This window comes from Xenopus laevis, chromosome 2L (assembly GCF_017654675.1).
Source record: "Xenopus laevis strain J_2021 chromosome 2L, Xenopus_laevis_v10.1, whole genome shotgun sequence".
NCBI classification, from domain to species: domain Eukaryota; kingdom Metazoa; phylum Chordata; class Amphibia; order Anura; family Pipidae; genus Xenopus; species Xenopus laevis.
In genome coordinates this window covers 154,884,334-154,910,707 of record NC_054373.1, presented here as the reverse complement: position 1 = coordinate 154,910,707, position 26,374 = coordinate 154,884,334, and the positions used below count along the sequence as shown (strand labels likewise).

General features: G+C 40.3%; 2 protein-coding genes across 4 annotated transcripts; one reads left to right on the top strand and one right to left on the bottom strand.

Moving 5' to 3' along the window:
* Positions 1-2,300: 2,300 nt before the first annotated feature.
* XB5957062.L (provisional ortholog of pleckstrin homology domain containing A3 L homeolog) lies at positions 2,301-15,529 on the bottom strand. Its single transcript, XM_018247564.2, has 8 exons — positions 15,392-15,529; positions 13,453-13,569; positions 11,225-11,380; positions 8,891-9,027; positions 6,594-6,755; positions 6,218-6,261; positions 3,806-3,929; positions 2,301-3,373 (listed from the first exon to the last, which is right to left on the bottom strand). The coding sequence occupies exons 1-7, from the start codon at positions 15,429-15,431 to the stop codon at positions 3,806-3,808; spliced, it is 780 nt and encodes a 259-aa protein (XP_018103053.1). The 5' UTR covers positions 15,432-15,529; the 3' UTR covers positions 2,301-3,373.
* A 114-nt stretch (positions 15,530-15,643) lies between these two features.
* Positions 15,644-25,728, top strand: tarbp2.L (TARBP2 subunit of RISC loading complex L homeolog). 3 transcript variants are annotated; one of them, XR_005965218.1, is made up of 9 exons: positions 15,644-15,968; positions 16,575-16,774; positions 19,308-19,410; positions 20,346-20,417; positions 21,080-21,152; positions 21,733-21,866; positions 22,507-22,634; positions 23,095-23,278; positions 23,618-23,760. XR_005965218.1 is itself a non-coding variant. In XM_018245034.2 (9 exons), the coding sequence occupies exons 1-9, from the start codon at positions 15,919-15,921 to the stop codon at positions 23,773-23,775; spliced, it is 1,086 nt and encodes a 361-aa protein (XP_018100523.1). In that variant the 5' UTR covers positions 15,650-15,918; the 3' UTR covers positions 23,776-24,397.
* The last annotated feature ends 646 nt before the right edge of the window (positions 25,729-26,374 follow it).

Sequence of the window (26,374 nt, the reverse complement as noted above, 5' to 3'; positions counted from 1 at the left end):
TCTGCAAGGCTTATCAAGGTTGGTCACATGACCTTCTTGATAAACCCCATTAAATATGAGTCATTAAGGTCATTTATAAACTTTGCGCAGTGCAGAATGATTTGCACAGTGAACATATTTGCCATTTCTTGTTTATATTTATAAAGCTGCACAAGATTGGTATATTTAATGTGCAGGGATAATGGTGGATTTTTATTCACGCTGCAAATGGTTCACCTTCAACTTAACTTTTCATATGTTATAGAATGGTTAATTCTAAGCAACTTTTCAGTTGGCCTTCATTTATCTTTTATATAGTTTTTGAATTATTTGCCTTCTTCTTCTTCTGACTCTTTCCAGCTTTCAAATGGTCACTGACCCCATCTAAAAAAACAATTCTCTGTAAGGCTACAAATGTATTGTTATTGCTACTTTTTATTACTAGTCTTTCTATTCAGGCCTCTCCTATTCATATTCCAGTCTCTTATTCAAATCCATGCCTGGTTGCTAAGGTAAATTGGATCCTAGCAACCAGATTTCTAAAATTGCAATGGTGGAATAAAAAGCTAAATATCTCAAAAACCACACATAAAAAATGAAAGCCAATTGCAAATTGTCTCAGAATTTCACTCTTTACATCATAATAAAAGTTAAATTAAAGGTGAACAACTCCTTTAAGAGCTTGTTAAATATGGCATACTCGCAAATTTGCAAAATTTTTGCGCACACTCTGCATTCGTTAAACAGATTTAACAAATTGAACATTAAGGGGCAGATTTATCAAGGATCGAATTGAAATTCGAATTTTCAAATTTCGAGTTTATTTTAGTGTCCTTTGACTAGGGAATAGTCCAAATATGATTTGAGTTAAAAAAAAAAAATTTGAATTTAGAAAATTATCATGTATGTCCCTTTAAGAATTCAAATTCGACTATTCGCCTTGTAAAACCTGCCAAATTGGTGTTTTAGCGTTTGGGGTCTTCCTACAATTAATTTGGGGTCATTTGGTGGACTTTTAAAAAAAAATTATTTTTTTTTTGTGAAAAAACTCAAATTGAATTCGATTGAATTTGATGCGAGTCTGCAGATCTATCCTATATACCCGAATTGAAAAAAATTAAATTTTTAAATAAAGTTTATGAGAGTTTATGGGGGTTTTTAGAAACTCCCATAAACTCGAAATTCGACCCTTGATAAATCTGCCCCTTATATTCACAAATAACTGTTAATGCACAGTGGTAACAGTCGCATCTCATTTGCGAATTGTATTTTCACAACGAGTATGTCACTGTGATTCGCAAAAAAAAGGGGAGACAGGCAAAGCAGTTCAAAATGTAGGCATTTGGGGGGGGGGAGAAACATCCACAAACAATATGCAAATAAATCTACACGCGCACAAACTTTATAAATGACCCTCATGTACCCTTCCCATGAACTTGAGGGGCAAAAGGCCCCCTCATCCTATTTTAACAAATGCAAACAAACCATAAAAAAAACATTATAGGGATCATTACCAAATGCAAGACGTGCATTTGGCTCATAATCCTCAGCAACCGCTCCTCCTCTGCCATGCCCTCTACCAATCCCTACACTGGCTTACACTACCTTTCAGAATAAAATTCAAATTAATGACCCGGACATTCAAAGCACTTCATAACTCTGCCCCACACTACATCTCTGATCTCATCACTATATACTCACCCAACCGCCTACTACTCTCCTCTACTGACCTGCTACTCAACTCTTCTCTCATTACCTCCTCACATGCTCACATTCAAGACTTTGCAAGGGCTGCACCCCTCCTCTGGAATTCTCTCCCACGGTCTGTCCGACTTTCTCCCAACCTTTCTGCTTTCAAAAGTTCTCTTACAACGCACGTCTTTAGAGAAGCTTACCCTCACTCTGCTTAACTTCCAAATGCAATAGCACATACAATACCACATCTCTCACCCACTTAATTCTAAACTTGCCCACTCCCACACCTTGTGTATTACTCCCGTCCCTTTAGATTGTAAGCTTCTTTGCACAGGGCCTTCCTCACCTTTTGTACCGGTATTGATTGTGATGTATATAACTCATAATGTTCTATGTACAGTATGTAATTATTGTGATTTAATTGTATACACACATTTACTTTACAGCGCAGCGAAATATGCTGGCGCTATATAAATACATGTTAATAATAATAAAGGGAATGGTTCATGTTTCAGCTTGCCAGGAGATTATTCCCACTCACTCAGCACAACTTGACAGCAAACTTTAGATTAACAGTGGTAAAGCATTAATATCATTAAAGTGTATAAATAAAGCAGATCACGACATGCCTCAAATCAGATCATTGTTGATAGCAAAACATTAAACAGAGCAAGTGCATTCCTGTATGGTAATTATGCTCAGCACCCACTGGGGACAAAAGCCTTTCCCCTCAGAGAGGATAGCATAGTAAGGCCACGCTTAAAGCTATTTTCACATTCACACTGTCAATTATTCATCATTATGATTCCTTAATATAGCATCATGTAGCATGAGAAGTGCAAGTGTCCTACTGTGAATCAGCATCTGACAGCCAGAGAGCGGTATGAAGAGTAATGAGGCTTCCTAGGGAATCCAATAAAAGAAGCCATGAAACAAAAATTTTGGTTCAAGAATGAGCTTCCAATGCCCTGCTTGATAAGAGTCCAATATATATTTATTCCTGGGAATCCCTATTGCTAGGTTTATGAAAGGCCCCACCTACAGTACCGGTCGTCTTTTTTTTTTTTATGTAAAATATACATAAGTGAGAAAAAAAATGGAGGGCTTGCTTTACAAAGCCAAACGTATATATACAATATTTATAATTACACTACAGCGTACAACAATATTTAAGACTTTAATTACAGTCTTACAGAGAAACATAATGTGTAATATTCCTGGACAGGTTACAATTATATTTATAATAATATTGTGGTTTCTTTGGGCAGTTTTGGCTGAAGTTCATAACTGATTATGAACAGGGTACATGATACATCGGCCTCATGATTTCTAATGGCAGTCCATATAAGGTGTATTATCTGGAAAGCCTTATAGTTATATAATAAGGAATTCAAAGTGTAGCTTATCTAGAGGGGTTTTCGATGAATATTGTCCTTGAAGGCAAGACATCTAGTAGTGTAGTGTGATGAAATGTGCAATGAACAGTGCTTGTGCTGAACATATTTTTTGCCTATTGTTTAAATTAAGAAAAATCTATGAATGCTGTTATTTCATGCATGAAATGGGGCAAACAAGGAAACTGAAATGGCTTTTACTTTCCAACGTCCTGGTTCTTGCAGGCAACGTATAAAAAAAATGTTCGGTACAAAAAAACAGATACTGCAGGATGAAGTTTAGTTGGGATCCTTCAAAGGGTTTTCTGCAAAGGAATGTACAGACAGGCATCAGTTACAGGGAATTTCAGGATACATGAGAATGCAAATTACTGTCTAGAATGATCGCAGAAAAGCTAAAATCAACATTTCAGAACTAGAACAAAATGTCCTCTTTTCTCATACACACCATTTCATCATTACAGATTCTTGAAGCCAAACATGTAATAGGGCCACAACTCATTTATAAAGATGTGCTATAGTAAATACAATCAGAATAGGTGGTGTAACTAGATGTTACTGGGCCCCATTGCAAATTAAATTGTGGGACACAAATACATTGGTAAGTTGACCTATCCTACCAAGATATATTGAAATTGAGCACTAATTAAGAACTCACCGGACCCTCTACACTATTGGGCCTCCCTGCAACTGCAGGGTCTGCTTCCTTTATAGTTATGCCTTTGATTAGCACTTACCTATCCAGCAGTGTTTCTGTTTAGCAAAACTACTTCTTTGCTTCTCTTACGAGACCATCTCGCCATGTCCTCCAGTTTCCATAATACAGTAACATCATCAATCTGTCTGGGAGCCTCATAGACACTTAAAAGGATAAAAGACCTAGTTATAGCAGTTCCATTACTTACTGCAGTAATACAGTAACAGGTCCAAAAGTAGTCCCAGATCTATCAACCAGCAACAACCAGATGATTTACCTTACAGCACCCCAGAATTTGTGCAGTGCACGTGACTTCACTTATGCATAAACGGCACTTCCGGATTTGCAAAAAATGGGCCCTGTACCCCTCCAACTCTGTATTTAAGCAGTACGTTTCCTGCATCAGTTGGGGGGGATATTTTAACGTGAAAAAAGTTTCAATTATATAGGCACCCAAGGGCCACCCCCAAAAGCTGCTGCCCTAGACACAGGCCAATGGGGCCTATATGGCATAGCTTCAGTGGTTGTAGCACCCCATACCCCCCCTTTAAACTAGTGGTGATCCTATGCTTTTAAAATTGGGCGTTTGTTTTGGGAATATCTCTCCTTTAAAAGCCTGATTGCTGGCTGGGGAGGATTTAGCCCTTAGTGAAAAAACAGCGTTCAACGGACATTGATTACAGGTAATGCTAAAATGCACATAAAATATAAAACAAGTTAGGGACCGCCATTCGGGGTTTACCTTGACGTGGTATGGTGGCTTATCAATTTTATGATCATAACTTTGTAACAAAATAACCCCTGTTTTGGGTACATATGCAATAGCATTTATTATACTTATATATACTTTAAAGCCTTTAGAGTGCTCCCACAACCCCCCTGTTTTGATATTATATATATATATATATATATATATATATATATATATATATATATATATATATATATATATATATATATATATATATATATATATATATATATATATATATAATATATTATAATACAAACACCTGCACTCTGTCCTCTTTTTTCTCCAGTCCGGGTGCTCGGTCAAAGTCTTTATATATGCATAGAATGGACCAGCACACCGTTTTCTTCAATCAAACGTGTTTATTCAATACACACTGTGCATCCAACGTTATATATATATATATAACAAATATATAAACAAATTCCATAATGGTGTATTTACTCTTTAGGATTAAACTTGAACTATAGGAAAGCAGACCTTCTCATATATGTGTGACACAGTTAGGACCCATGGACAGGCCTGGACTGGGAGTCAAAAATAGGCCCTGTCATTCCAAGTACACAGAGGCTCAAACTGCCTCCTACCAGCCCACTATATGGTAACTTTTATGGAGCCGTACAGCAGCCCCTCTGGCATTTGCCAGAACCCACAGATTGCCAGTCCGGGCCTGCCCATGAGCAACCCAAACAAATGTGAGGGTAGAAAATACAAAAGGGGACCCAAGCCTATAAAGTCTGTAAGCTTCTATTTTAGCGAAGCCTTGGTATTTAAATAGGTATCCCTTTAAGAATCTTAAAGGAACAGTAACACTAAAAAAAACGTAAGTGTTTGAAAGTAATTAATATTTAATATACTAATACTATATAATAAATATACTATACAATATAATAAAGCTGCGTGTTTGCTTGATAAAGGCTACTATGGTTTATGTATATATGCTGCTGTGTAGCCATGGGGGCAGCCATTCAAGCTGAAAAAAATGATAAAAGGCAGGTTACATAGCAGATAACAGATAAGCCCTGTAGAATAAAATGGTGTTTTATCTATGTAACCTGTGCCTTTTTCCCCTTTTTCCAGCTTGAATGGCTGCCGCCATGGATACACAGCAACTTTGTTTATATAAACTATAGTAGTCTTTCTGTAGCAAACACACAACTTTTACCAGTGCAGAGCATCTCTGCATTAGAATTAATGAGATACTTTTCAGTTACTGTTCCTTTAATGTTTAAGCTCTGTAAGGCTTCTTAATGCTTAAACTTGAATGTAAATGTATGTTTGCCTTTATTTATATTCTATTATTGTATTGTTTTAATGTACAGCACTGGGTATACAGGTAGTACTATATAAACATATACAAACATGCACATGCAGCAGGGGATGTTGTGGATGAAATCCATTTTGTATGTCCATTGGGTTTTTTTTGCTAGATGTTTAGGTGTCAAATTAGTATTGAGTCTATGAATCTGATGATTATCACTATATAGACATAGAGAGGGTTCCTTTAAGCATGCCATTAAATGATAACAAAACAAATGAGAGCTTTCTGTGTCTCAACAAAGTTAAACCCACCTCGTCTTCCAGTACAGCCATGGATGGCTATTTAGAAACATGGAGGCAGATTGCCCCCAGTGCAGTGACCCATAGCAATGAAATGAATGGCTTGTCACTCCATTCTAGCAATGTTTCATTAGTTCTTACCTCTGTGGGGTTCTCATAGGAGAAGTGGTCACTGAATTTTTCACCTGTAGCATGGGGGAGAAGGAGATATAGATGTAAAATTATCGTCATAAAATCTAGATAGCAAAGACACAAGCTTGGGTAAATCACTGCATGTGGTACATAACTCTTACTGGCTAAGCAATGCATACACTTATGTATTAACCCACAACATCTGCTAAGTTACTAACTCTCCCAGTATTCCCTTTTCTAGTCATGGGTATGCAGGGAATTCTAATAACAACACTATGGAAGTGACATCTATTGCAATGACATGTTGCAGAATAATTTATTTTGGCAAGTTCTTAATGAACCTACAAAACAGCCACATGATAGCATTAGTAGGCCCAGAAATTACCTTCTGTGCCTGCGGAAGCTCGATGGCAGCAGGCGTTTCTGGAGGAGGCATCTCCTGTGCGATTCCATCTTGCTTGGTACTGATGTGCCTCATGCAGTCCTCTAACGAGGAAGAAATGTGAGAGCAGGCCCCATACAAGGCACAGCAGGCCGCTCGTGCTTTCTACAAGGCAATAATAGAAATAGTAATAGAACTCTCACTGACACAGCTTTGCTTCTCTCACCAACATGCCCATTAAAGAACTATAGACCATTATATGAGTAATTTATGCTTAGTTCAACATCATCCTTCTATCTGTCTATCTATAATGAGTTCTTGCTTATTGTAATATCTCTTCTCAGCTGGAAACAGAATTTTCCCCACCTAAATATAACACTTGCAAGCACTTTCCTAAACCACGGTACAATCAGGGCTGCTCCTGCCATGAGGGAAGGTGAGAACCTTGCCTTGGGCGGCATGGAGTGGCCAATTACTAGGGGGCAGCAAAAAGCCGCCTCTGGTAACTTTAAGAGCTGATTTTCAGCTTTTTAACATGGAATATTCGGCTCTGCTAGTGCAGCGGCCCCACTGAACCAGCTCCGATGCTAAAAGTTAAAGGCCTGGAACTGGAGGGGCATCCGGTTGCGGCCTCAGGCAGCAGCAGCCCTTGACATGCCTCTGGGTACAATCACTAATAAAGTGAAGTGATACAGACCCCCCCCATGCAGACGTACCACATCCAGACACACTGTTTTGCCCAAAAATATGGCACACACTGTTCCCTTAAAAAAGTCAAATTATTCCCAGTCGCAGAAGATTAGAACAGAGCTCCACAACATCAGATGATTGTTTCCGCACTGGATGAATGCAACTTCGGACAGTGCCATTTGACCTAGCAGTGAGTTTGAGAGGTTATTATTCGTTGTTCGATTATGCCCAGTCGCACAGAGAATAAGGGCTTCTGGGCAGGTCTGGGCCCACCGGGGCTGCCTTATCAGGGGCCTTCATGCACCCACTCTGGGCCCCAAACTACACCCTTGTCCTGACCATTGGTTACCTGCAATTTTCTTCTATTGGTCGAGACAGCTAGAATTCACCAGGCAGGTCAGGCAGGTGGGAGTGGATCAGGGCCAGCGAGGCTACCAGGTTTTTTCCCTGTGTCCCGCAAAATGCATACTGTTTAATTGTTGCTGTTTATTATAGTTGTCCAAATGCTTTCCTACTATAGGGGGAATATGTGGTGTTTATACAAATGGCCTGTAGATGTCACTGTGTTCAGACATACTTCCTGTCAGCTTAAAAGTGAAAGTAATGTTGTGTAATGGCTGCATGAGAGCCTGCTAATAAAGCACTGTTATACTCTTCTCATCCTCGGCTACCCAAAACATAACACCACTGGCCCAGTCCGACTCTGCTTCTGGGTCTTGGACATGGACACACATGCAGATTTTCTCCACATTATGTGTCGCTCGGTCCGCGCTGAGGTTTTTTTAAACCACCACGTAAATACGCTTATTGGTTTCAAGCTTAGGCAACGTCACATTAAACTCCCCATGTGTGTCCATGCCCTTAGTGTTGGGGCTGCATTTCAGAGCTGCTCTATATATGAAGCTTGTTCAGTGCAACTGGATCTCAAAATCTCAGCATCAAAGGTATGAAAATAATAATATCATATATATCTACACAAAAACACACTCATTTCAAGCTTAGTCATAAGATTTATCTTATTTCTTTCCCTTGCGCGTGAAATTTAATCTCTCAGAGAGATGGTGCTGTTACTAATCCAGGTAAACCTGCTTGGTCAGATGCTGAGAAAAAAAAAAATCTCTCTGTACAGTGTACACAAAAGGTGACTGATATAAGAAAACATGGTCTTTTAAAACAAACTGAAGCAATAGCAGAAATAGGCACAGAGCAAGGAATGTTTAGAATTTTACAGTAAGAGTTCAGCATTCATTTCACTTGGGGAATCATTTCCAGCTAAATCTACAATGGGCCAACTCATACCGGTCCCTCTGTACAGGACCACATTTGTGAGAAGGCCCAGGCCTAGGTCAGCTGGGCCAGTGTGACTCTGTTATGAATTAAGGTTCTGTAACCTCCACATACCAACACTCTATTATGATTCCCTGTATTCTCAACTAAGAGCTGAAACTCTGGAGCCCATGACAAATTTCCCCACAGGAAGTGTTTCAGTGCCCCAATTATTTCATTCAAAGAAAACCAGAATTTATATATTTTTTTAAATAACGAAAATAAAATATACAAAAAATGTAAATATACAAAAAAAAATGAAGTCCCAAAAAATCTTTCACCACCTCTATATCAGGAGAAGCTCCAGGTCCATCTGGATCCACTGCCCCTTGCATTTCTTTTATTTGCTGCATCAGATAACTGCAATATACCCGCAGCTCCGACAGTTTCCTCCCGAGGGTTTCACTGGCAGAAGTCTCCTCTGGGAAAGGAAAGTTATATAATTCATGAAACAACGATGCAGGGGATACAGGTATATATGGCCCTGGCCTAGCCACTCGCCAGTAGTAAATCCAAGAAAAAAAATTGCCAATACCGGTGCTTGCTTTCAAAGGGGTGCTCCCACATTTATTCAAGGTGCTTCCAGACACTTTACAATTTGATCAATTGTAAAGTGTCTGGAAGCACCTTGAATAAATGTGGGAGCACCCCTTTGAAAGCAAGCACAGGTATTGGCAATTTTTTTTTTTTCTTGAAAGGAAAGTTATAGTCAGTGCATGAATTCAAATTAAGATATATTGTAAGCGAGTCCTCACTTCACAATATGCAGATGATTGACTTAAAATAGGTGCTAAATGGCACAAGTGCACTTACCTATAACCAATTAAATATTAACAGGTAGCAAGCTGATCTAAATTAATTGCGGATTACTAGCAACTGCACTTGCGCCCCCCCCCCCAGCCTAGCATGTCCCTCAGGAGCAAGGGTGCCCTGTGTTTATTGATGCTGAGGACAGGCACAGGGCTCCCTTAGGTCCCTATCCGCAAAGTCACCACAAGTCATTACTACAGACAATAGGGATTGCTCATACAAACAAGGGAAAGTTGTGCTCACCACTAATTTTTAAAACCATTAGGCGGGGGTGCAATGAGGCTGTGACCACAAAATACATATAGACAAATACAAGAGTCCTCTTCACTCAACCCATTATCAATATATCTAAGACAGAGACATTTTGTGCATACTGCTACTGAAAAATGCCTTACCCTTTAAACAAAACAGGGATTGTTTGTCCATATATTGCAATATATTTAAGCTGGCCAACTACGTCAAAGTCATCCCATATCTGGCCAGTCCTACGCTCAATTTTCATCTGATTCATTAAGAATTCTATTGCTTGAGCATAGGACTGGCCAGATATGGGATGACTTTGACATAGTTGGCCAGCTTAAATATATTGCAATATATGGACAAACAATCCCTGTTTTGTTTAAAGGGTAAGGCATTTTTCAGTAGCAGTATGCACAAGATGTCTCGGTCTTAAATATATTGATAATGGGTTGAATGCAGAGGACCTCTTGTATTTGTCAATAGGGATTGCTCACATGCAGCCTATTACACTGAAACTAACAGATGACTTGCATGAGACCTCCACCCGGATTTCATATGGTCGGCTACTAAAAAATATATGGCCAGATGAAAAAAAGCAAAATGAATACAAATCTAGAACCTTATTATGCACTCTTACAGGACACTAACTGGCAATCAAAACAATATATTAACTGTTTATTAAACTGTGTAAAAATCCTATTCGCCACATAGAATCAGATTTAAGTGTATGACAAGCCACAATAGTCACACACAGCTATAATGTCATTTTAAAAGACAGAATAACCAGCCGCAGACACACAGCAGAGCTGCAGCCAATTCCTCTGTGCTCAGTGCCGTGTGTTTAATGTAATAAAGTGATGCATTCTTATGCAGGCTTGATGCGTATGTAGAAGCAGCTTGCTGGGCTTTATTACTGTAAGTAGTCTGAGCTGTGCAATAAGAAGAGTGGTAACTAAGGAAACCTAACCCTGAGTACCATAGAAGAATTTCTAACAAATAATGAGCTTCTGCTGACTTGCATGCAAGCTTGTGGTGCTTCTGTTGCAGTTACAGGGCTTCATTTTTTATATTTAAGGATTTTATTGTCTTTTTGTGCAGATGCGCATACAACCGTTGTTACATTGCCTTGTTCTGGTTTTATCTCCTGTCAAAGCCCTTGGGCCAATCTGAAGACATAGTAAAGCCTTTTCTAAAAGATCAGTATGCTATGCCCAAACTATATTCCTCCTCTTTTCACTCACATTCTTTATTCACATAACAGACACTCATCTATCCTTCCTCCCAAACATGAATGGGGAATCACTATGGCATAGGCATACAAGGACACATGATCAGGTGAGCAGGAATGAGCTTGTTCATATATTACTACATGAATTTGATCCTGAATTTCAACTGGGTAGTAAAGCAATGTGGTATCTCCCAGAGATAAAAAACAATATGTAGATAAATGTAAAAAAAAAAAAAAACTATTGCCACAGATATTAATGAACATTTACTGAAAAAAATGAAAGTGATCCCAACAAAAGAGAAAACATTTTTCTACTTAGTACCCAAGTGCAGGTCCTTACCTTTTGGTCTTTGTGTTGCACTGTCCCCAAGGCAGGCTTTAGCAGATCCTAGGGCTACCAGCCACTTCTGGCGTTCTGCTGCATTCTCTGTGCGCAAATAGAAGTACTGCTCATTTGGGATAATGAGGTCCATTCGGCTATCATCAGAGGGATTCACTAAGCTCAAAGGAAAAACAGCCAATGGTGAAGGAAAAGTTATTTTGTGGCAGAGTTTATTTGTGTATTCTAGACATATGTCCCCTTTCTATATAGGCTCTGGGTAGTGATTTGTCCAGTTTTTGATTCGTCACAAAATTCACAAATTTCCAGCGAAATTTGTGAAACGGGCAAAAAATTTGTGAAAAGTCTATGGGCGTCCATTAATTAACGCCATCGTCTAAATTGTTGCCGGCCTCAAAAATACTTTATCTGCGGCAATTTCACAAATTTATTCGCCGGTGGCGAAACGCTGCAAATTCACCACAAATTTGCACCTGGCGAATAAAGTCGCCCATCACTAGCTCTGAGCAAACTTTCCCATGTTCCATTAAAATTGTTGGGGGTGCCCAATAAGGGCTGTAATTTGTTATTTGTTAGCCCCCTATGTGGACTGGTAGACTACAGGTGTCACATGGTCTTTATGCCCCCAAAACTGCATTGAGGACACTTGGAGCAACATCAATGGGCTTGGTGAGCAAAATGTTGCTCATGAGCCACTGATTGGGGATCACTGCCTTAGGGTAATGGCGCATGAGGAGATCTGTAGCATTTTGTGGACCCCAGCACTTTATTGCTCCAAGAGAGGGGGACACATTCCTAAAAGCACTCAGAAGTCTGCAGCCCTATAAGTGACGCGCCTACAACAATACAGAAAAAGGTGGCATTTTCCCATTTACTTTACATGAGGGGAGATTTGTAGTATGTAAAACTTCAAAACTATAAAGGCCCTAAAGAATGAAAAAAAATTCATGAACACTGCTATTGGATGCAACATAAATCCAATTTAAAGGATTACAACCTCTACAGGCCAAATTTTTAGTATTTAAAGGCAAGGCAGGGAGGTTACAGTGTCATTTCTTAATAGCTGCTTCCAACTACACGCCTTGCTGGGCAACTCAGATTGCTGTGGTTTCCTCTTGAGGCAACCTCAAGTGATTTTGGGAGAAGGAAGCAACACATGGGTTTTACCACCAGCGATTTACATAATTGCCTATTGGTAAAGCTTTTACAAGAGATAAGTTGCCCGCAGAAGCAGAGATTTATAGATGGCGATTAATCTCCTGGTGTGCCATTGTCCTAAAAGATATGATACAATCCCTGCACTGTATAATGACGCCCCTGCCAGAGGCAATTCACAAGCAAACTCAGCCTGCAGTTGCCACACAGGAAAATCTGGAACTGAAGAAACCAGTTTGGGTCTAATTTACAAACAGATTTTTGCATTGCAAGAAAGAATGGCGTTCACTTTTGCACTAAAGAGCTGCCAGAGTCTACAAACTCAGTGGTACCAAGGCATTTGAAAATCTACCCTAGAAAGACCTCAAGCACCAGCAGGTAGCCACATTATGAGGAATAAAAGAAAATGAAGCAATTATAAGCAACTATCCAATATACATTTATATTAAAAACATCTATGTTTTTAAAGTTATTTATAAAATCAATTTGCAATTGAAAGCAGCATTTGCTTAACTCTTGGTTGTTACTTTATAAACAATGTTGCAAAAAACTTAGTTCCCCAGCAAAGACAGGTCTGTTAATCAGCTGCCTTGTTTTACGTTGTATCCAGAGCCGGGCCAAGCCGGGCCGGCGCCCTAGGCAGCCTGCCCGGCTGCTGCGCCGGCTGGTTGAGCAATTCTGCGCATGCGCGAAAAGACGTTTCTGCGCATGCGCGAATTGACGCATGCATATTTGCACAGATGGGACAGTGGGCGGTCGGCAGAGAAGGGACCGGACTAGGGGTAGGAGTAAGTATGCGCCTACTCTGCCTACCCCTAGTTCCGGCCCTGGTTGTATCAGTCTGAGCCACCAGGGCAGAGAAAACTGACAAACACTGCTTTCAATAGCAATTTCTATACAAATAACTTAAATATTATAGAAAATTAGTGATGCATGAATAATGCAAAGTTGCATAGAATTATGTTTTCTTGTATTGGGCAAAAATAATTATTTGAGCTCCCTTTAAGGGGAGGTTGGGTGAACTTTAGGAATGTAGAAGGGAGATGTGTGTGATGGTGGGGAAAGTGTCATACCTCTGATCTCACACACGGCCATCTTGATGCTGCTTTTGCTCACTTTCCCCACATCCTCTGGCGAATCATAGTATGAGAGGATACCACTGTCCAGCACAAAGTACCGTGGCTTCCAGCCTGTATGTGGGGAGAATATCAGGTAAAAATATACTCATCACCAAAACAGAACTGTCACCTTTGTTTATTCAGTGCTTTAAATAGTTTGTTATAGAACAGCTAATTCTAAGCAACTTCAGGTTTTTTTTTTTAATATAGTTTTTGAATTATTTGCATTTTTATTCTGACTCTTTCCAGATTTCAAATGGGGCCCACTGACCCCATCTTAAGAACAAATGCTCTGTACGGCTACAAATTAATTGTTATTGCTACTTTGCGTTGCTCGTGATTCTATTCTGGACTCTCCGATTCATAAACACTGTAGCAGACAGCACCAACAGGAATATCTGTTTAAAAAGCCTTTATTTTGCTTTACAACGTTTCAAGCCAAACAATGGCCCTTTCCGATTCATATTCCAGTTTCTTATTCTAATCAAGGTATGGTTGCTAGAGAAATTGGGACGCTAGCAACCATATTGTTGAAATTGCAACCTGGAGAGCTGCTGAATAAAAAGAGAAATAACTCAAAACCCACAAATAATTAAACAAATGAAAACCAATTGCAAATTGTCTCAGAATATCACTCTCTACAGCATACTAAAAGTTAACTCAAAGGTGAACAGCCACTTTAAAGTCATTAGTGGGATAACAACACAGCATAAAACACAATAGCAAATATATTGGCAAAAGCCTCTACCACTTCTGTATTGGAACTGTGGAGCATATCTTAGATTCAGATTCCTAGAAGCCAATATTTTCAGTGGTAAAATGGCAGTATAGGAGTCTCAGGATACCACAAGTAATAAATACATTAGCTGGGCATGCTGGGAATTGTACTCCAGTGGCTCCAATATGATGGACTCTCAGCAAACTCTATTACACAAGTATATTTAAACACACAAATCAGCATTTTGAGCAGGGCGCTTCCCGATAAGGTGCTTGTTTAGTTTAAGGGAGGGACTAAATACAGCACATATGGTATGTAATCCCACAGGTGTGTCAGGGTAAAAAAGTGAAGGATTAAGGAGTAATTCAATACTGCTTTAGATGTTCGAATGTCTGAACAGCAAACATTTTGCAAATGAAAACACTCTACGTCTAATACCCATTACTGCAACGTTGGGGGGGTGAAGGAAAGAGAAGCTGTCCCCTTCATGGTCCAAGGAATTTTCCAACATACATGAATTAAACACTTGCACTTGTTAATGCTATTTGTTCAAAACATTGCCCAGGAAACTGCTGAAAATGTTTTCACACCAGGAGCAGTGTTCTAATAATGGGCGTCTGATTGCACTTATTTATCGAAGCTCAAGAAAAACATTTAGGGTCAGATTTACTAAAGGGTAAATTGTCGCCAGCGACCGCTTCGAACACATCGCACCACTTCGCCAGGTGCAAATTCGCTACCTCGCTGTCCCTACGGGTGGCAACGCTAGCGAATTGTCGCCAGAAATTTGCATTGTGATCAATTTTTCCGGCAGAGTGAAAAACATTTGAACCACTTTTTGCTTTGGTCTGAATTAATCTAAAGCAGATTTGCAAAATTTTGGCCCCTAGGATTGAAAGGATTTCCCTTGTGGAGAATATATATTTTTTTTTGGTAAAAAGACAAAGTCACACATTTTTTATATGAAAAAAACTACTGGGGGAGGAGGGGGGAAAGCATTTCAATCCTGGAGCAAAAAAAAAAAAAAAAAAAAGTCAACTTTTTTTTATTTTTTAGAATCTTAGTAAATATTTAGCAACTTCACAAACAATCTACAAGATATGTACAAAATACTCATAAGTAATTTTAAATGAGCTGAAGTGGCCCCCATAGCACTCTCCATATGTACAGTGTTACCTGACAGGTAGTTTGTCCATTTCAGCAGCGATCCCTCCATCTGCAGCAATTGCCTCACACGATCACACAGACCTTTCCAGACATACAATAGCCAAGCTACCCCATGCAGCCAATAAGAACAAAGGGTAGAATTTCTGCTACTCACCTGTAAGTTTTTTCGCAACCAATCAAAACCTGCTGGAACGAGACCGCTGGTAAATAAGCAGCCTATCAGCGGTGAGAGGGGCGGGGTCACCTTCGTGACTTTACAATTACAAGAAGACGCCCCTTTATGCCGCCCTCTAGGATGCAACCAATGATATTAAGACTTCGGACGAACACCCTATTTGATTGGCTGGGAAATTGATGTTTCACCTTTTGAAGAAAAGGCATCTGGGAAGTGTAGTTTAAATGGTCATAGTGGGGTTAGAAGATGGTAGAGCTGAAACTACAGGTCCCGACAAACAGCCTCTATTGACTGGGTGAGTTGTGCGGGAGCATGCTTCCAGCCCCGGCCATTGCTGCTGGATAGCGGAGAACTGGAGGGAATGAGCGAGAACGGGGACTGTGAACACCAGACGTCCTCAGGATTCCCCAGGTAAGTGTGTGTACGGGCTCCTCCTGCGGTTTCTCTGAGAAATACAGCCGGGGAAAGGGTCCTTTTTTAGGGCAGGGAAGCAGCTCTTGCTTCCGGTTTGCTGAGTGACAGGCTCACACTGTTAAAGAGACATTACACCGAGCTCTGTTCTGTATGTAGTTGTGCTCTGTCGCTGCAGGGCATTTATAAACAACTAGGATGGGGTTTAAAAATCATTGTTTATCCCTTATTGTTCTCTTGTTCCAACTCTTGAAACAATGCAGCAAAGCTTTCAGTTCTCAGGCAGGTTTGACTTCTGCTACATTGTTTCAGGATTGGAAAGAACATAAACAGAGGGATCTACAGCTTTTAATAGCAATGCCATTTGCAAATAACTTTAAACCTTCAGATATTTGTAATGAATAGATGTTGGAACATTTCTTAGAATAATATTTCCTTTCATTATGCAAATCCCCCCCCCCAAATTGTCTCTTCAGGCAGTACATAGTTAAAAGGCTTTTTCCTTTATCCGCAGAGACTAAATGCTGTAGTAATTCATAAACACACTGGTTTTATTGAGTTTATTAGAGCTGAATCAATGGCACCTGTTTTCTATTCTCTGTGCAGTATTGAGCAGATGCTGGCATCGAGTCCTGGGAAGACCCCAATCAGCTTACTTCAGGAGTATGGGACTCGGGTAGGAAAGACTCCTGTATATGACCTGCTTAAAGCTGAAGGACAGGCCCATCAACCCAACTTTACTTTTCGCGTATCTGTTGGAGACATCAACTGCACCGGTCAGTGCTCTGCGCCGCCCAGTACTAGAGGTGAAATGCCCAGTGTCACTGACATATTTGCTTGTTCTGTAGTCCTCATTCTGTATTCAGAGGACCTAGCTCCAGATTTGTGGTCTCCCACGATTGCAGTGGGCACCTCCTTAGCACTGTGATAGTTTGTTTTCATCTCAGCCACATCTGTCTTGCTACTGCCATTGTATTGAATGCAAGACCTGCTCACATGTCTTGTCATAAACATGAGACCTGTTTCCTTTGACTATCAGAAATATAGTCGTTTGAACTGAGCCCTAATAATATCTAGCTTCTCTCTCTGAGCTTGGGTTGCTGCATGTCTAGTTACATAGTTACATAGTTAAATTGGGTTGAAAAAAGACAAAGTCCATCAAGTTCAACCCCTCCAAATGAAAACCCAGCATCGATACACACACCCCTCCCTACTTTTAATTAAATTCTATAAACCCATACCTATACTAACTATAGAGCTTAGTATCACAATAGCCTTTGATATTATGTCTGTCCAAAAAATCATCCAAGCCACTCTTAAAGTCATTAACTGAATCAGCCATCACAACATCACCCGGCAGTGCATTCCACAACCTCACTGTCCTGACTGTGAAGAACCCCCTACGTTGCTTCAAATGAAAGTTCTTTTCTTCTAGTCTAAAGGGGAGGCCTCTGGTACGTGATCCACATTATGGGTAAAAAGGTCCCCTGCCGTTTGTCTATAATGTCCTCTAATGTACTTGTAAAGTGAAATCATGTCCCCTCGCAAGTGCCTTTTTTCCAGAGAAAACAACCCCAACCTTGACAGTCTACCCTTATAATTTGTCTTCCGTCCCTCTAACCAGTTTAGTTGCACTTAGTCTCTGCACTCTCTCCAGCTCATTTATATCCCTCTTAAGGACTGGAGTCCAAAACTGCACTGCATACTCCAGATGAGGCCTTACCAGGGACCTATAAAGAGGCATAATTATGTTTTCATCCCTTGAGTTAATGCCCTTTTTTATGCAAGACAGAACTTTATTTGCTTTAGTAGCCACAGAATGACACTGCCCAGAATTAGACAACTTGTTGTCTACAAAGACCCCTAGGTCCTTTGGTCTAGGTGGACATAAGGCTCCCTCGTAAGTTATTTATGGCAATCCTGATTAAATATTCACACTTTGGATACCTTTGGAAAATTCCAGGTTTACTATTTACAACACTAATTGCCATGAAAAATAAATCAACCAGGCATGGTCATGCTTAGGTGTAGTTGGTAAAACTGAGCATGCAAGTTTTCTAAGTGTGGGTTTCAGTTCCAATTTCAGTTTCTTTTTAAAAGTTTTATTGTCTTTTACATAAACAAGCAAGATGTAACATTGGTCCATTGAAGGACTATACGACAAACTTATGCAGCTTAAAGTTAGGTGTCCTAGAAGAATGATAATTAGTCATTCGATGATGGAGAATATACCTAAGCTGTTATTAGAGCTAAGTAAGAAAACTAAAGTAAAGCAAAACATATTAACCTTATAATGCTCAGCTAATCTTAAAGGTTGAACCGCTTGAAACCATTATTGATGACTGGGTATTTTATTTGAGGTAAGATCAATTGATTTAATTCTCGATCTAATACATGACGGTTGAATCTGATGACAGCTGCTGCATTACTCTAGTAGAGAAGTGTTACAGAGCAACCCTTTTGAAATAAAAAATAACAAAAGTAGTATAAAGGTGATACCTTTATTGGCTAACTAATATAATCATGGCAAGCTTTCAGAAATGATTTCCTATTGGTGTCCAGTTTTTTATTGGTTATAGTGAATTGGTGGTGTGTATTTCTCTTTCCCAGACTTTGCCCAGTCTCTCCTATATAGCCCCCCTGTTATGCATTTAGTGCATTGTATTAAGTACACCACATTGGAAGAAGAACAGTTGTAGTGACCATGGATGCTGTATTCCTCTGATGTGTCCGGAATTGGTATTTTGTCTGAAGTCAGGATGTGTGGGCAGGTTTTACATTGTTTTTGCCACAGGGGTATGTTCCATTTTTGGTGGGGTGCAATAAGGCACTTCTTATTAGTGTTTTTAGGTTGGAAGGCTGTCTGAATGCTAGGAGTGGCGGGTCTGTGAATATGCTTTTAAACCAGTATGGGTACATGCTTTGCACCCCAATATGCCAGTAGGATAATCAGAGTTGGATTTCTATAAAAACTGAGGGTCCCCATTTTTTTGCTTTCTCTTTTTAATGAAATCCTTGTTCTACTCTGCATAAAACTACTGACTCCAAGCCAATGCTAATAAACGAGTGCTACTTATTAAGCAGGGTAGTACTAGTTGTACTGCTTAGGTGGAATCCAGTCATTTCAGTGAGATGTGTTGCAGTCCTTACAACCCTCTGCAGTAACTTGACAGAATACTGTGTGAGAAATTAAATGCTGAAACACTTATGCAGTTTGTATTACAACTTTAGGTGTTCTCTTGTTACGTTCTAGTGACCCTTTACTCCTGTTCTGCATGGTCCGTTGGAGACAAGAATAGTATGACCTCCTCAGATTTGTTTCTTGTGTCTCCCTCACAGGTCAAGGACCAAGCAAAAAGGCTGCAAAGCACAACGCAGCCGAGGTGGCGCTCTCACTTCTGAAAGAAGGGGAAATGTTTGGAGTGATGTGTGAGGAAAACAGGTGAGAACTTAGAGTGACCCTGCCAGTTAGCATTATTATTATTATTATTATTATTTATTATTATTATTATTAACATGTATTTATATAGCGCCAACATATTGCGTAGCGCTGTAAAGTAAATGTGATTATACAACTAAATCACATGAATTATATGCATAGAACATATGGAGTTATATACATCACAATCAATACTGGTAGCATCATAGAAAAATGTGAAAGTTGCTTGTATAAGGATGTTACTTGCCTTCAGGAAAGAGAATTTTGGGAATATCGTTTCTAGATGTGAAATAAACTTCTTGATTATTCAACAAGCAATGAATTGGTTTGAGCACTCATCTATTTGTATGCTGATTTTGCAGATCTAATGACCAATAATATACTTGACAAACCCAAACCCAAATACAGTAACATATACGCAACTTTCAGTGCTATTAATGCTCAGAGGAATTGCGTACTCTAAAAGGCAGCATAAGGGTCTGGCCACATGGGCAGATTCGGGAAAATTAGTCGCCACGCGACAAATCTCCTCTTCGCGGTGACTAATCTCCCCAATCTGCCTTCTGCCGACTAAAATGTAAATCGCCTGGGGGCAGTCGCACGGAGCGCTTCGTTATCCGAAGTCACCCGTAATTGCCTTATGAGGAAACTTCGGGCGACTTCGTATAACGAAGCGTTCCGTATGCCTGCCCCCAGGCGATTTACATTTTAGCCGGCGGAAGGCAGATCCGGGAGATTATTCGCTGTGAAGAAGAGATTTGTCGCCTGGCGACAAATCACCCCTAATCTGCCTGTGTGGCCAGACCCTAAACCAGGAGACATTTAAAGTTTTTCAGAACTGCAATGTTTGTTAACTTGGAAGTAGGTGTAGACTCTGATATGAGTTTGAGGCCATTGAGAATAAGTGACCAATAAATGATGAATTGTTTCCTTCTCAGTGTGGTGTTGTCTGTAGAACAACCTGCAGAGCTGAAGGAAGTTGCAGATGTGTCTCCCCCTCCGACCACCAGGTATTTCTATAATTTTTATATTTCTATTTCTATAAAAAGCAGCAACTCAGACATGATTGCTTCCTTTCCTGCAGTGTTTATGTTCCTTGTAAGATGATTGGGTACTTGACCTTTGTGCATGCATACATATGTACAAGTAAAATGAGCATGTAGCCATTGTTAACGGGCTGCTAAAACATACTCATTTTACATTATTAGGCCATAATGCTGCTCTGCCATTAACCACACTTCGCAGCCCAGTTTGCTGTTAGCAATGAGAAGCTGTATCTATCCACATTTACCATTCATGTTCCACCAAATTGTCCTGTGTGCTTCCAGGTATGCAGGGCACCATCCTAGTGGGGTACAGGTGAACATGCACAATAACAGGAGAGGATTAATGCCATTTCCTGGCCCCATAGTAATTTTATTCTGTGTGGATCCCATCATTTCTGTTAAATTAAGGTGTTATCTGGAAGCCAGATGTATTGTTCAGTTGTAGGAGATTAGCCAGACATTCCAACAATGCCTTTTAATGGCTAATACTGCACACTAACTTATATATGCTGCTGCCAATAAATCTTGTACAGGGAGAAAAGCTAAAGTAAAATAAGATGGCATTGTTGAATATAACGTAGAGTCCCTCAATGTTTACCAGATATCTAAAATCTATTTTTGAGCAGGAATCACACCATAGAAATGAAACCCCCACTATCGGCACAACAGTCTGAATGTAACCCTGTGGGGGCATTGCAGGTGAGTACTGTCCTTCTTATTCCCTTTTTGTCACTTATCTTCTTATTGTTCCTGCCTTCAGTTACCTCGCTTGGGAGCTGGTTATAGGGATAGTGGCATCCCTATTTAAATGTTGATTACCACCAAACACTTGTAGCACACCATCACTCGGAGCACCCAGACTCGATGGACTAACTATATGGTGGTTGACTGTATTTTTTTTACATTATTCTTTCAGTAGTTCCTTTTTTTTATTTTTTATTTTTATATGCAATGCCTTGCTAAAGCTGGTCTCCATGACACCAACGATGCAGTGCAGATTGAGTAGCTTGCAGTCATGGAACATTGCAGAATTTGATGAACTGGCAATTATTGGCCATTTTGTATTTGCTGTGATGAAAAATAAATAGAGCTAAAGTGGCTTTCTTGCTATCATTCTAAATGATTAACGATAGACAAGACTATTAAAAGCAAACCTGTACTCAATTGGCAATGGATTTTCTGGAGAATTAGTTCCTTAACCACTATTCCTTTCTCTACACCCCTCTCTTCCTTGGCACCATCTTGTTTTTCCCTTGACTGTATTTTATCTTTCCACTAGGAGCTAGTTGTGCAAAAGGGCTGGAGACTTCCAGAATACACTGTAACCCAAGAGTCTGGTCCAGCACACCGGAAGGAATTTACTATGACGTGTCGAGTGGAAAGGTTCTTGGAGATTGGTTGGTGTTATTTGTGGTATGGGGGAGCACATTCAGGCAGTAATTATATGCCTTCATAATACTCACTCAAGTACCAGGCAGAAAAGTGACGGCATTTATAGGTTTCAGATATGTGACTGGCGCATCCAGTGTCCATTATAAAGTAAACCTCTCACAGTGGCTCCCTGACAAATCTACAACATACTGTTGCAGGCAGATGAAAAAAACTTTCATTTCATTGCACTAGCCAAATTATTATTCATGCTTTAAATTGTGAAGGAAAAACTGAGCTTATAAAATTGGTCAGAGCATCCCACACAGGCCTCAGTGCCTTGTTTTGTGCTTGTGAAATTTACTGAACTATTCGGTCAAACTGCCTATGGAAAATAAAACGTGCTTGCATTTTATATTTAGCAGCCACAGAATCTAACTGCTCCAGTAAACTAGTTATTTGCTCATTATTTTATGATGCAGCTCTTCTCCAAGCTCTGTTACTTCTGTGTGTTTGTTTAATAGTTAGGATTCTTTTGTTTCAGTATTTAAATATCTGCCACCCCAACATAGACACTGACAAGCCTACCTTTAGCAGACCTACTGTATGTTACATTATATGGCAGAATTAACTGACCGACCTTTGCACGAGGTATAACTGGTAAAAATCTTACTAATTTGTACAGGCAGTGGTACATCCAAGAAGTTGGCAAAGCGGAATGCAGCTGCAAAGATGCTTCTTCAGATTCACCAGGTACCTGCAGAGCATCGCGAGTCTGGGGAGACAGAACCCGAGGAGGATCAGTTCTCTGTGGTAATTATTGGGAACTTGCTTTTGTCTGTTTTCTCCTAATGATAAGCCTGATAACAAGGCTGCAATAAGTTGAGGATTAAATTCATCCCACTCAGTTCTTTAGTTTTTCTATTCTTCCCCCAAAATTCCCATAAGTATACAGGCATCGACTGTTCACTAAACTGTGTTGAAGGCCCAAAACTGCCCTCCATGAACAGGACCTTGGCTTTGCTAGATATTGATTGGGCCAAAGACTGCATTTAGTAGTTAATATGGTTGAGGGCTCTGAAGTGGTCATGGAGCGATCCAGAGCCACATGTTTTTAGCCACTAAGCAAAATAGGTATTTTAACACAAGTCCTATTTCTATGAATCTTGTTGTTTATGTTGAAGTTCCCTTGGGAACAAGCCTATTTTTCATTTCATGGTTTTTGTCTAATTTGCCTTGGTCTGGTTGTGCTCCTGTGTTCTGTATGTGGCAGGGGAAGCTGGATGGAAGTCGGAGCCGCGGCACAGCTTGCACTTGGGACTCCCTGCGAAACTCCTCTGGAGAGAAGATACTGCATCTAAGGAGTAACCCCCTGACCATCCTGAGCTCTGGTTTCTGTAGCCTCCTGCAGGATCTATCCGAGGAGCAGAGCTTTCAGATTAGCTACCTTGACATTGGTGAGCATTTGTGGGTTGTATAAGCCCATTCCCACAGCTTCTTATAGACAGGTGGCAGGTGCTGCTAGAAGCAGTGGAAAGCTCAAGGTTGGACAGCCATGGGCAAAAGGAGCTTCTTTTATTTGGAGGCCTGTTTGATCACTTTGTGAGAGCTGCCCTTTGCTTGCCAGTGCTAGAAACTGCAAATGTTAGTTTTCTTCTTGACAACATTGTGCCATGAGCAATTCAAGATCCTCATTTATTCTAGCCAGTGCTCATTATTTTGTAGGTTTGGTGCAGTTGGTTGTATTCGTTATAGGTGGTGCTTAATATCTGTCTGTACTTTCCCTGTCTCTGCAGATGAGCGCAGTTTGAGTGGACTCTGTCAGTGTCTGGTTGAACTATCTACACAGCCTACTACTGTTTGTCATGGCTCAGCCACAACCCGAGATGCAGCTCGTGCAAATGCTGCCCACAATGCTTTGCAGTACCTAAAAATCATGGCAGGGGGCAAGTGAGTTTGGTGGGGGGGTGCAAAAGTGCCACTGCCCCCCCTCAGTTGTTTTATTGTCAACACCTCACACAACCAATTTACCTTATTTCAGTCATGGAAGGACTTGACTGCATAAGCCGATAGCCTGTCTTGTAATTGAGCTTGAATGATCTGTTGATAAGACAAAAGAAGCCCAAATCTCTATTCTGCAAGGCCAGCGCAACAGGACTGCCTGGTGCCGTATATATCATGGGTGCATGCCCTGGCACAACAATACAATCTGAGATTTCCAAAGGGAAATGAAATGCTGACTGCAGATGAAATTGGTCAGAGTATAAGTGTAGTGAATACAGCATTTCTTAATATGCTGGAAAACATTTATCAACAACAAACAGGGACACTTGCCTCCTGTTTCAGGCACCAGCCGCCATATGCTGAAACCTAAATTTCTGGCACTTAAACAATGGGGCAATGCCATGTCGACTCAAGTAAGTCTAAATAACTAGACGTTGAGCTGCCAGGGTTTAAAGGAGAAGGAAAGGCTAAAATTAAGTAAGCTTTATCTGAAAGGTCTATATAAATACACCAGTAAACCCTCAAAGTAATGCAGCTCTGAGTCCTCTGTCAAAAGAAACACCTAATTTCTTTCCTTCTATTGTGTACACATGGGCTTCTGTATCAGACTTCCTGTTTTCAGCATAAACCTCCAGGGCAGGGCTTGAGCATGCTCAGTTTGCTACTCTCCCCTTCCCTCCTCCCCACCCTGCTGTAATCTGAGCTCAGAGCTGTAAGTGAGCAGGGAGAGACTCAGGCAGGAAGTGATGTCACACCAAGCTTATATGGCAGCTTCCATCCTAAACAAACAGAGACAGTGTCTAGAGCTGTATACTCAGGTATGGTAAAGCATTCTGCAGAATAAATATAACGTTCTAGCTTGCAGTATTGTGGCTAATCTGTTGGCAATAAACTGTCTTGGAGCTTTCCTTCTCCTTTAGGGGTTTTTTTTGATGAAGGGATAAACCATTATAGAATTTAGATTCCTCTGGAAAAGGGGGTTGTTTTATTTCTGTGCTGGTTATTTAGGAAGGGCAACTGCAATGTTTTGTATGACCCTCCATGGGCACCTCTTTAATTCTCCTGGAAGTGTCTCTGTTGCTCTAATTATTCCAATAACAGTTTAAACTCATGTGAAATGTCATAACCATGCAATCTGCTGGCAGATTTACGCCAAATTACACTTAAAGTGACAAAATCAAATTTCTGTTTATTTATTTGATCAATTTGATTTGTGGAACTTGTATGCATAATTGTATATCTTTTGGTTTCCATTTTGTCCTGTAAATGGAATAGAATTGGCTATAAACTATGGTTTTTCTAGCCACATCAGAGGGCAAAATCTATAATCCTGTTTGAGTCCTCACAATTGCTGGCCATGCTCTCTCCTCTCTGCAGCAGGAGCCAATGGGAAGTTTGTTCACATGGTGGTTAGCTGTGAGGTCACTTTTAGGCATCCACAATAACCTTTTTAGATATTTAGCTCCTTAATATAAAGGCAAACTACAACTCAAAGGGCTGCAAGCAGCTTTCCTATTGAACACAGCCCCATGCGCTTAGGAAGATGATCAACACTTTATACTTTCTATTACACCTTCCCCATGCACCTCTCTTCCTGTCTCCAGCTCCCCCAGAATCTCACCTCCCAAAATTTGGACTGGCTGTATTCACTGCACTTTCTTTTGTCCCATTACTTGAATCCTCTGTTATTTTCATTATTTCAGTTGCTTTAGCATTGGGCACAGACCGATTCGTTGTGGTCGAGATCTTCTGCCTTGCAACAGAACATCAAGTGTTTTTGGGACCTTTAGAATGTGAGCTCCTCTGGGGCAGGGACTGATGGGAATAAGAAGCATCTGAACTTTCTCTGATGCCCCATAATATGTTGGTGCTACATAAATAAACGACAATAAATTGAGTAAAATCAGTTGTTATTTTCATTGTTTACATCAGGGATCTCTGTAACCCTTTAGACACCCCTTTGTTGGTGTTACACTCCACGTGTGGTGCTTACCTGATGGCACGGGACAAACCTGAGCCACTCCGCGGTATTGGGAGAGACTGGGTACCTGGTACTTACTAGCGCAGTGCCTCCACTAGGAATACTGTAATAAAACACACAGTATTGGTTAAACTAAATAATGGTTTATATAAAATAAATGGCCAACTAGTACATGCAGCACTCCTAACTGGTGGCAATAGGGCCTCATTAACTAACTTGCTAGCGCCAAACTGTCTGCTTAACTAATAAAAGAAAAGTCCTTTAATACACAGTCTCTTTATTCTTCAGCGCCTCTTTAGGGTACTGTCCCTTTAACCAGGATACTCACAATTCCTCTTTGTAATACTTTAGAGCTCTCTCCAGGTAAATGCAGCACATTCAGGCATAAGGTGCGATTACCAGCCCCTTTGGATGCTCAGATAGGAATCTCCTGCTGTTTGTTCCTCCAGTCTGGATTCTTTTCACACTATCTGTCTTTCCAGGCACAGTATGTGGCTTCCCCGTGCCAGCCTGATCCAAATGAATACTTTTGGTGCAGCCTCTCTGGGCCCACCAGCAGCTCTCTGGC